The sequence below is a fragment of the Melopsittacus undulatus genome, chromosome 5, assembly GCF_012275295.1.
Source record: "Melopsittacus undulatus isolate bMelUnd1 chromosome 5, bMelUnd1.mat.Z, whole genome shotgun sequence".
In the NCBI taxonomy this organism is placed as follows: domain Eukaryota; kingdom Metazoa; phylum Chordata; class Aves; order Psittaciformes; family Psittaculidae; genus Melopsittacus; species Melopsittacus undulatus.
In genome coordinates, this window is record NC_047531.1 from 28,644,362 (window position 1) to 28,656,721 (window position 12,360).

Below are 12,360 nucleotides of genomic sequence, written 5' to 3' on the forward strand. Positions count from 1 at the left end.
TGGCTGTAGAAAAGATCTGCACAGTTGGAAACCCAGGCAATCCCATTCTGAAGTGTTTATAAAGCTGAATACAACAAGGCATGAGATGAAACCAGTCACTCAGCATACAGCATTTTAAAAACAAGAAGCATATTACAACATACTTGTTTTACTTTGGTTTGAAATAAGCAATGTAGACCGAGCTATTAACCATTGCTGAAGAAGGCTTTATTTTCCTGTGTTTGGCCAACTAGCTCTCAAGTTGAGAAGAATCTCAACATCTTGTTGTGCTAATTTGTAAACTCCAAGTTCATTTAGTGCTGCTATTGCAGAGGGCTGGTTTGGCTTGAATGTCTCATTGTCTGCAGCCGACTGCAGTACATCCTTCAGAAGCAAGGCAGAACCAACGTTCAGGTTCAGGATAATACAGGCTTCTTTTATGCTAGAGGAAAAAAGAAGTTACATGGATTAATACAAGAAGCACCCATGAAGTACACTTTATTCTGTGCACACAGTGATTAACAAAAACATCCCCACGGACTTCTGAAAAGGCTCAAAAGTACTGAACTGAAAACTACGGCTTAGATCAAGGCAAACAGTGTACTTGTTCACACTGTCTAAACCTTTTCCCTCATGTATGTGCATTTCCCAAGCATCAGTGTTTTGCCTCCAAGTTCTCTGCACGGCTTTTGACTCTTTCTTCCACCAGCATTACAAATAGAGAATAGAATTTACCCACTTTACCTGTCTACCTCTCCCTATCTGAATTTTCCCCTAAGATAATTAGCACCTTCTTACTCAGCATATTTTGAGCACAGTTTAACAGACAGTTGCTGGAATCTGAACATTTTCCCTGATTAATACCATCAGGGAGCAAACAGATCCCCTGTCTCTGTCACTTGTTACTAATCTAAATGTGACAGAGCCGTGTACCCATTGTGCATTACTTTTTATGGTTCCTTTGTGCTCTGTTTCCTCTTATGCTGGGAGTAATATGTACCAGCTACCTTTATAAAGATGATGTGCTCAAGAAAGACTTAAACCTGAAGCTGCTGCGTGAATGTTCCAATTGAAAATGCCAATATGGAATCTTTGCTTTCCAAGTGCTAAAGACTGAATGCCATGCTCCCTGCTGATTTGAAAACACTAACATTTCTGCCCCAATTAGCCCAGAAGCTTAGCACTGGACTCTCTAAATGACTGAGTGCTATTTAAAAATGACTATCCACAAAGAAGGCAGCTGCTTCTCATCAATGAAAGCAACTAGATTGCTATGCAATTCCGAGCAGGACCGTAGTTTAAAGTAGTCTTTCTTCTACAAGTAAAGTTTAGTGTTGTAATTACACCTTTGAGTAGTTTCTTGGGCTCCAGTTTCAAAAGTCTGTGATATTTATATTCCTTCCATAAGTTAATTTATCTAGACATCCTAACTGCACAGAATACCACATGCCACAGCCTGCTGCTGCCTGAGTACGTGGCACAGAATCAAAACTTCCCTGGTTGTAAACACTGGAAGTCCAAATAATCCACACATTTTAAGTGTGGATCAAATTTAACTGAAAAACTCTTGGTGATACATAGAATGTGTATTCATCTGCACATTCACTTGTGAAATACCAACGGATCAGAAGTTTGCCTACTTACTGCTTGAAGTAGTTTTCTGGCCTCTTGCAGTAGTGTGAAAATAAAGGGAACAGATTCCTGCTCATGTCAAACTGGAGCTGGGCTGCTCCTCCTTCATTAAAATGGTTTGCCATAATTATCTGCAAACACAGAGAGGTGCATCCACTGTTTAAAGCAGTCACTGACACCCCCTGCACTGCAGAGCTCACGTTTTGCTGATACCTACTTCCTGATAGATGTACAGATCCACTTTCTCCGCAAGCATTTGCCAGAAAATCTTGAACAGCGAGTGGCAGAGCTGCTCTTCCAGTTGTAGTAAGCGGTCTCGCAGGGTCAGCAACATTGGGCAAGCTGTGCTCGACAGGGACATCACGGCTTGCTCTGCTTGAGATGGCAAAGACAACCACCTGAAAGAAATCATCACACTTGAGTCATTACAATTAAATTATTCATATTACAACAGCTGAAGGTAAAATTATCCTTTAAAAAAATTTTTCCTGCTTACAATGGTTCAGAATTTCTCCTTTCCCATTTCAAATCTAACAGTAATCACAGTCTACTGCTGTGTTTAAATTTCATTTAATATTAAACTCATGCTGGAGTTACCAATCTCTGAACATGCCATTCACAGAAAACCCCATCTAATCTAGAATATCATGGAGGATTTGTATGCCTTTTATGAAGTACTTCAGAAATCCTACTCCAGAGCAAATATTCAAGAAGCCCTGTGAGTCTGGGAAGACAGAACAGTTATTACAGGCCTCTTTGTACTTAACTCTTTAGTACTACTACAAAGAAAGTAATTCTTGTCCAAACTAGAGGGATCCGGAATGCTTTACAGCGTATTTAAGCTAATACACCCACTAACTCTGGAACTACTTTAGAAAACACAACATTAAAATAAAGTAAGTGTTAAAGAGGAATTTTACCAAACTTGCTACCCTGTGCCATTCCTACTCAGGAAAAAAAGTGTGCCTGTTACCTATTCCTGCCTTTATTTACCTTGGTATTTTTAACAGGAAATAATACTGTAATATGGAAAGAGAGTAAACAGATGGAATCACCTCTCTTTTTTGTACAGCTTCGCAGCATCTTTGACCTCTCTGAAGACATGATCTACCTGGCGAGTCAGCATGTCATGCTTCAGGCGTTCCAGGAGGTTAATCATCTCATCGAAGACAGAGCTCTCCATCGAAGCCAGCTGCCCTAGCTGGAGCTTACTGACAGCACTGCTTTCCACGTGAACCTCCAGCTCGGCCTGCTGGAGCTGCAAGAAGAACTAGAGAAACAAAGCCAGGTCTGAATACCCCAGAAAATAATCCTACTATTGTAACTTTCCATTGGTACTTTAATAGACACAGCTCTAGAAAACACTCTCTGACACATTTATAAACTTAAAAGTCTAAAGATTTTAAAAACACTTTCTTATCTTTTCCCTTGGCCCTGATTTAGTGAAAGCCACAATATGGTGGTTTAATCCTAGCAGTTTGTCCTAGTGGAATTGATACAAGTTTCAGGTACAACAGCCAATAAGTAATGGGAATAGATCTAAAGAAATACTAAAAAGATATTTTAAGATTGACAGCAGAATGCTTTTAAAAGAAAAAAAACCCTATTTTTTTTCCTTTTCAATGTTTGCAACAGTAAACTAGAAGCTTTAATCGTAATTTGTTTTAGAAGTAATAATTCATTAAATCATAAATTTGCTGGGCTGACTACAGCAAGAAATCAGAATGTAATATAACATAGTGGTAACAACACCATGGGCTAGTAACCTCTTGGGTTTGCTTTTAAGCAGATCAAGACACTTAGGTAGACACAGCTGTACAACATGAAGGCTGCTGTCCTGCCAAGTCAAGATTATCCACTGCTAGAGCCAAAGTTGCCTGTGAAGACAAAAAGAATTTGGAGGCTGCCATCTTGCATTGCACAATACCTATTTTTACACACATTATGTGTACAGGGATTTTTTGACCTTTTGTACCCATAACCATAGAAAAGCTGAAATGCGACAGCATGGCCATGCTGCCACTAGGCTATTATCATAGAATCCCAGAACAGTTTGGGTTGGAAGGGACCTTAAAGCTCATCCAGTTCCAACCCCTTGCCAGGGGCAGGGACACCTTCCACTAGAGCAGGTTGCTCCAAGCCCCATCCAAGCTGGCCTTGAACACTGCCAGGGATGAGGCAGCCACAGCTTCTCTGGGCAACCTGTGCCAGGGCCTCACCACCCTCACAGGGAAAAATTTCTGCCTAACATCTAATCTAAATCTCCCCTCTGTCAGTTTACAGCCATTCCCCTGGTCCTGTCACTACATGCCTTTGTGAAAAGAAGCCCCTTGCTAGACTTCTTGTAGCAAAATAACCAGTTATCAGCGAGTGACTTTTTTGAGCAGCACCTGTAACGTGCTGCAAGGCAGATCCTCACGCTGGATCCATTTAAGCTAACCTGTCACAGGACTGGTTCAAGCATCATGCATAGGCTGCTGCACACACCTCAGCATTGATGCTTTTAATACTGGTCAAAGATCTCCAAAGTCAACTTACTATTTTTTCACAATACAAAGCATGTAAAGGAGATTACTTCTCTTGTCTATTCAGATTATTTCATTCCTCCAGGCTCTCTTTGCAATTCCCTAGAAAGTCTATAATTAATGCAACTTAGATCTCCAACAATAATCTATCTTTATTTATACACCTTTTACAAAATCTGAATGTATATCTCATTCTATTTTTGCAGTAATGAATTCTTCTGAATACACTCAGAGAAACAGTGTTGAAAATAAAATATTTGTTATGAAACAAACACCCAAAGTCCATTTTTTTAATTTTTCCAAGTAAAACAATTACTCACTACATTGTCAGCCCAGTCTGCCAACACTGTTGCTATATAGTTAACAGCATTGAGGATCGCACAGTATCGGAATCCTAAGGAAGCTCTAGTCTCTTCCTTCATCACTTGAGTTAATCGTATCCTGAAATCATCAACTAACTCCTTCTGCAGGCCAAGGAACTGCAGTTTCCTGGAAGCTGTTGGAAGGTTCTTATACCTGTCTGGAAAGACATTAATAAAATGTTTTTAAGTTTTCCAACAGTGAATAAAAGCTCTTCAAAAAGAAACATTAAAAAAGAAACTTCCTTGCTCTTACACGTTCTGTTCCGAGGAAGCAGATGCTACTTTTGGCTTCTAAACTGTCACAGAGGCAAAAGGAATAGTAGGATTTTTTGATAACTGCATTGTAACAAATTATATTCTCTCAAGTATAAACAAGTTTTAATATGCTGATAATGTAACAATATGTTTTATATTTACTTAGTCAACATGTCAAAAGCTGAAGACTGTTCATATGTGAGTGACTGGCCAAACCACAGAATGAACAGGAAAGATTTTAGCAAATTACAAACATCACAACTTGGCAACATTATCTGGTGACTACTGTTCACAGTGGGTGTCTGTGAGATCTGTCAGCTGAAGGGTTTTTACTGTTCATTACAGTGAACACCAATGCTCACAGGTTAGTAATTACCTGTTATAACTAACAGCAGAGTCATAAAAGTTTCGGCACAGTCTGGGACTTTCATTTCATCTACATCAGTGATGTCTTTGTACTGTGATACCCACGCAGCCTCTGATGAAAGCATGGAGTCCATTTTCTGAAGAGCAACTGAAATGCACACAAAATTTGTCAATTGTTCAAGTCTTTAAAGAAAAACATTAAACAAACAACAACAACAACCAAAAAGAAAATAATCTAACACAACCCCCTCCCCTCTAAAATATATAAACAGTCATATAATCTCCAGTAAGTTGAATTCGACATTTTGGGGTTGTAAAAGCTACTGGTGACTGGCTTGGAACAAACCAGCTTCAATGTATCTGTATTTGCAATGCTGTTAACAGCTACATCACAGTTGACTGGAGGGGATTGTCTGGGTTTTTTTAATAGCTGGCTTGCCCCTTTCCAATGTATTTCCTCTTAATTTCTCTAAACATAATACCCTTTCCCTATTTCAATTTAAAGTCCAATCTCACAAAAGTACAATGTTTGCCTAAAACTAAGCCTACTGGATTCCATACAGCTTAGAGGCAAGAGTCCCACAACTAGAGAAGCACTATTAGAATCTAACCAATTTTTAATCAAAAATCGTAAGAATGGTTTGGGTTGGAAGGAACCTCATGGATCATCCAGTTCCAACCCCTTGCCAGGGGCAGGGACACCTTCCACTAGACCAGGTTTCTCCAAGCCCCGTCCAACCTGGCCTTGAACACTGCCAGGGATGTGGCAGCCACAGCTTCTCTGGACAGCCTGTGCCAGGGCCTCACCATCATCATTGTGAAGAATTTCTTCCTAATATCAAATCTAACTCTCCCCTCTGTCAGTTTAAAGCCATTCCCCCAGTCCTATCACTGCTTGTTTTTACAATAGACATGATTTATACATAATAGTATCTGTTTTCTTCTTCAAATAAAATTGGAAGATCCATGCTCATGATAGTAAATCTAAACATATGACACAAGTGTACACTTTTAACGCTCAAAAGCCAAAAGAACTAAAATTATGATTTTTCTCATCAAATCTTATTATTTTTAGGACACTATCACAGAGTACAAAAAATACACATCTTACGTAGCAGCTCTGTCCAAGTGACTTATCGTATTTGAGAAGGCTGCTTGTATCAGCAAACACGTACTTTCTGATTGTGCAATATAAAATCCAACAAAATCCACTGCAAATCTTACATTTTTTTTCCACTGTTAGCCACCTTTGGAAGCAGGATTCTTCTGACAGAATATGCATGCAACTGGGCAAGCTGCTGAGATAACCATGAACGCTGTATAGCTCTCTCTCAAACAGAAGTACCTCATCCACAAGGTGACAAAAGAGTGCATCATCATACAACAGGCAAGGAATATCAGCAGCCAGCTTCTCCAAAATCAGCATTACCAGACCACGAGAGAATTCAAGCTTTTGAAATAAACAAGTGAATAAAATGTCAGAGACAGGAAGCATTGACATGGGCAAACATGTACATAAACTGCTACTGGACTGAGTGAAGTCTCACCATATACTCAGAGTAGTGAAGTGGGCTCACCTAAGCATCTGTCAGAAGCTGACTTACACATTCATACATATGGAACCCATGGAAGTGCTCACCCCAGCATTCACCGAAGATCCTGCCTTGTCCAGAATTGGCTGGATTTTGTCATCAAGGAACTTTGCATGATTTCCAATCCACATGAGTACTTGTGTTAAATACCACTCAGGCTAATGAAAAAAACCCACAGAAAATAAATTATTAAATGCATCCAAACAACATAGATTCAAGTTATACTAACATACTTTAAGACAAACTTATAATAAAAATACTAGTCTTTTTCCCTGCCTTCTCTTGATCTCAGATCACTCAAGTCTTTCACTATGTTTTATTTAGCTTTGATTTTCCATAAAAGTTGTATCTGAGGCTTATTTCTGGATGTGAATTGCTTTAAATGAACCAATTATTTCTTCTCAAGCAAAAGCTCCCATTTTTTTATCTATTGCCCTCTTCTCTACTGCTCTCTTACTCATAAGGTCCTCTATTCTGCTTCATATACTGCCTCCTATGCTTCTTTTGTCTTTATTTCTCAGTACAGTGAGAAGGATGCACTCCTGAGAGAAGTCTTTCCAGTAGCTCTGGTCTTACTGTCACTGTACCCAACCTCAACCTCACCTTCACACTGGAAGCAGGGAATCTACCAACTTCTCATTTCACATTTTAATGCCTTTAAGCTTTTTCAGTTTCCACACCTTAAGATTCAGTCTGCAGTTTCTGAGGACCTGATCTGATGCTCAATCATCTGTACATTTTTCTTCACAAAGTTTTTAGAAAAATGGCTGTTCACCTGATGTTCTTCACAGATTTCATCTCTTGAACATCATTTTCCCATTTGCTTATGAAATAATTTTGATCATGTCTAAAAAAAAAAACCTCTTCCCCACTAATATACGTAACATTATTTGAAACAGGATTGCAGTGGCAACTGTCAAGATTGCAAATATATTTACATTAACCAAAGACTGTCAATACAAGTTGCATAGTCTTGTACAGTCAGTACAACTGAACAGGTCTCAAACTCTGCTCCTGATGTATTACTGCAGCATTAATGCATTGAATCCTGTTCCAGTGATAGTTCTCAGATTAAAATCCTCAGTCTTTGACGATAATTCATACAAAAAGCGAGTAAATTTCCAACTGGTAAACTGGACATCTCTTGTTGCATGTCAATTAAAATAAATGTAACCTAGGAAATTTATTATATATCAGTGCTTTTAGACTAATCACATTTTATACACCAACAGTAGAATCCACCATGTTCAGTTACATGAAGGCAGCTAAACACAGTGCCTCAGCTTTTTACAGCCTTTGAGTGCAAAATGGTTTGCAAAGAGACAGAAAAAATGATTCAGAACTTCTGAAGTGCTAGGAGTCAGTCTAAGGGTGTCATAACACTTTCTAAAGGATCTGGGCAAGGGGAAAATATCACCTGGCCCAGAGAAACCACTTGTGCCTCTGAAAGGTCTCTCTATGCTATCCTGGTATCTGCCCACACTTATGTGGGTACAAGAACTGCACAGTTTTGAAGAACCTTATTTCAGGAAGTTAAGTGTTAAAGCTACACAGTGTAAATACAGCAATCTAGTTGTTGCTTAACCAAGCAATTTAAAAAAGCCCAAACAGTCAAACTGGTTTCTCCCATACCTTGTTTAAAACATTGGTTTGTTTATTTCCAGTGAAATGATACTTAAATCTTTTCTGAAGAGGATTCAGCATGATCTGTATTGGAAGGATTATTGGTGGCGATGGGGGTAAAGAGTACTTTTCTGGCAGCTGTTTAGGTTTGGTTAACAGTTCATCTCTAAGTTTGACAGTCAAGGATGAAGACATTTTAATTCTTCCAACATCATCATTTCAGTAAAATTGGTTTATAAAAATGAACATTTCTTAGTTCTACGTCATTGCATAATACTGCCTTCATCCAATCAGTACAATTCCTCAAATATGAGGGATACTCAAACACAGAAACCCACCACGATCAGTATCAAATACATAGGCTGTCCATCAGACATGTTTATTCATACTTGTTAAAGAAGAATAAAAGACTCACAAAACTAATAAATGCAATACATGATTTCCCATTTTCATGTAGCTGATTTAAGGGACCCAATATGTCAGATCTACACTGTTATCAGCTCAGGGTTGTGCAGAATGGCCCTGTATCTTCCCACTCCAGGAAAAAAAAGCCACAATCGCTCCAGGAAAAATTGCTTGGTTGAGCTTTGGCCATGCTTTACTTATTTCACAAAATAATGGAACTGAAGGAGCAGCAGTGCCTCCTGATTAATCTCAAAGGGAGACTCCTGAAGCTGCACAAGGAAACCCCTTCTCTAGTCTCCCCTTTTTGCAGTCTCCTTCCGAGACATGCATCTTTAGCTTTCTCTCTTTTCCTTCTGGGATGGGACATACTGAAGTAATTAAGACTGATTTCAAATAAGGCTAAAAATGCATTAATTGTGTAAAATAAAACACACACCACCTTTTTCTTCTGTTTTTCATTAACATGGATAACCTTCCTGAAGCATGTAAGGCCTGATCCTCACCAAACCTGAACTGTCAGCTACCGGGAGATCACTACACTTGATGACTTGGAGGTATGATGTTGCTACTGCCAGACAGGACAACTTTGGCACCTATCGCTTTCTAAACAAACAAACAAAAAACATTCTAACATTAATAACAAAGTAAAACAATTCAAATTATCTTTTGTTTTTAGGGAGAACAAACTTAAATAATCTTCCTTGAATATGTGCATATCTCGACATTTATTATCCTTGACAAAATACACCACAGCTACTTAAAAGGATACGAGGTTTGCAATTTCAGAAGCTGACAAAACAGCATTTCCAGGTTGTTGTACACATCAGGAGCACTGGCTGGGGCAGGAAGACCAAATGCCTGAGATTGTGGTGGCCCCACAAACGGCCAGGAAAGCTGGGCTAGGACCTCTTCAAAGCCACTACAAAACAAGATAAGCCCTTTAACACAGACTTACAGCACAAGGCAAAGTCAAGGGAGTGACAGTGTGTCTCCTACCTCGACAGCTTGTCCTTCAGAATTTTATGCCAGAATTTAACAGTGGATCTCATAAAAGCAAGCAGGTGAGAACAAGATGACTCCTGAAGTTTAATATCCAGTTCTGCCATGAATGCGAGAGTACTGGCTGCCTCTGGAACACTGTTGGTCATCAGGTATTGCTGAATGCTATCACTATAAAATACAAGAAAATCAAGGCCAAAAATTCATGAAAGGTAACAGAAAATAATCACTTTTATGTTGAAAAATGAAACTTTCTCAAATCTAAAACATCTTAACGATGGACAAGCTAGTCTCAGAACACACAAGCAGTACTCAGAAACTTCACCTCAGCTCTTCTATTCGTGAAATCCATTTAAGATAGGCCAAGTGTCGTTCAATCTCTTCCACTTGACTAATCAGTACATGCAGCTCTTCCATCCAGGGCTGAGCTTTCTCTAAGTGGCTATTGATTGACTCAGATAGAAGTGTTTCTTCCTCCAGAAGCCGATTCAGAGACTTTTTAGAATCTTCTGCATTCTTCAAGGCATTCTGAATTCTTTTAGGGACTTCTGATGAAACTGTAAGGACCTACATTCACAGAGAAGCATTGTGTTTGACACAGAAATACTGCACTATGTACAGTAGTACCGTTTCAGATATTAATACGATGTTTTAATGTAGCTGAGTTATTTAATCAGTCATAGACCATATACAGAAGGTCAAGCAGGGAGGGAAGAATGATGCTTACCTGTTCTTCTAACTGCTGTTTATTCTCAGATAGCTTATCAATAAGGTTGTCTAGCTTCCTCAGAGAGTCATAGTCATTTCCAACTTCTCTTTCCACAAATTCAGAAACATAGTATGGGATATCACAGTGATCTAGATCTCTAGTGACTTCTTTCTTTCCAACAGCAATGGTTGCCATGTCTTCATTCTCTGCAACACTGATCATACAATTTCTAATTGGTCACCACTAAGACAACACAAAAAACTATTCATCTACTGAGGACATGAACTCCATGAAGAGCTGGGCACTTCATTGTAAACTGAAACTTAAATAAGCCAGTAAAGAAATATCCTGGACAATTTGCTGGCCTAAGTCTTAGCTGAGGTATGATAAAACCTTGCTTACACATCCAAATGGTGATTTATCATACATAAACTACTGAAGAGAAACATGCCTATTAATTTCTTCCTTCCCCTAACGTGTGCATTTTATTAAAAACAGTACAATATAGAGAGAGTTTCTACATATGTAATATAGAGAACGTAAGGAAAAACACTGGAAAAAGGTAATTTTGTAAAATACAAAGGAAGAGGACAACATTCTTCTTTACCTTTTCATAGTTTAGGATGTTCCAGAGATAGCAGCTGATCACTGACGTATTACTAGCAAAGTATCCACTCAGGTTTTAGAACGATTTGTAAAGCAAAAGCATCACCGAAATACACTGTGTGGGTTTGCTTTTAAGTAACAGAAGAGGCACATGCTGACCCACAGCTTTGGCAGCATCCAGAGAAAACCAGACCTGAAATTGAGAGTACATGTATTGAGAAACTGAGAGCATGTGCAGTGAAAGAAGCACCTATGAGCGTTTGGCTGATTCAGTTCTCAACTTCCAAAACAGTATTTAAAACTTAAACGTATACACTTGCACTCTATCTGCTACAAGCTTTAATTAGGCAAAAACTCCTATTAAACAAACAGTAAAGTGTGAGGAAACAGTACAGCTGATGAGCCAAGGCTGGAGAAGAAACAGCCCCAGGAAGAACAGTCTGGGAGACCGAGTTAGAAGTGAATACAGAAAACAAAGCGGTAAAAAGCACTGTGCTGTCTGCAATAATGAAAACAACACCGCGGAAGGCTGCTGACCCTGCGGTGCTCTCTTCCTACCGGAGGAAAGGTGAGGATACAGGAGAAGAGGGACAGGACACGGAGCATTCTCCAGCCACCTCCCGCTCAAGCACGCAGCCCTACACCCACCTTCGCCAGGGGCCTGTCCTTCCCCAGGACCTCCAGCAGACTCCGAGGGCCGGGGGCAGCCCCTGCCGCACACAGCCTGCGGCTCAGTCAGTGCTTGTGCCCCGTGCTGCGGGCTCCGGCCCCGGGACAGCCCCGGCTGGACAGCGGAGCTCTGTGTGCCGGGCCCGCCGCCTCCCCTCAGCGCCCTGTCAGCCCAGCGCGCGGGCCCGCCGCAGCCCCGCCCCCGCCGCGTCAGCAGCCCCCTGCCGCAAGGAGGGGCGGGGCACGTAAGCGCAGCACCGCCTGGGCGCTGGACGCTGTGCGCACGCGCGCTGACACCCCCCCCCCCCCTCCCAGTCCCCGTGTCCCGGGTGCGTTGCCCCGGCAGTGACGCCTGCGCTGTGCGGGCCCTCACGGCAGGCTGGCGGCCGCGGTGTGCGCAGGGCTCGGCTCGGGGACAGGAGCAGCCGGTGCTGGTGCCGTGGGGAGCGCGCGGCCCCGCACCCTTCGCCGCTTCGTGCCGGCAGAGGCACGGCCCGTCCTGCAGCCCCACCGGCTGCTGTGGACACGGCTTCAGCAACACGAGCGTTGCTCGGTGTAGGAAGAGGCTGAAAGTGCAATGTCCTGCTTCAGAACAGTTTTATAATATATAGGGCGTTTCCCTGCGAGAAGCCCAGCTC

At 41.0% G+C, this 12,360-nt stretch overlaps 1 protein-coding gene across 1 annotated transcript; it reads right to left on the reverse strand.

Moving 5' to 3' along the window:
* Positions 1-185: 185 nt before the first annotated feature.
* Positions 186-11,890, reverse strand: RINT1 (RAD50 interactor 1). The gene is made up of 15 exons (XM_005148404.3): positions 11,702-11,890; positions 11,055-11,246; positions 10,466-10,661; positions 10,064-10,305; positions 9,736-9,909; positions 9,509-9,658; positions 8,344-8,500; positions 6,759-6,869; positions 6,344-6,569; positions 5,130-5,267; positions 4,457-4,656; positions 2,667-2,881; positions 1,829-2,009; positions 1,624-1,742; positions 186-421 (listed from the first exon to the last, which is right to left on the reverse strand). Exons 2-15 carry the CDS (start codon positions 11,060-11,062, stop codon positions 208-210), a joined length of 2,331 nt encoding a protein of 776 aa, XP_005148461.2. The 5' UTR covers positions 11,063-11,246; positions 11,702-11,890; the 3' UTR covers positions 186-207.
* Positions 11,891-12,360: the final 470 nt, after the last annotated feature.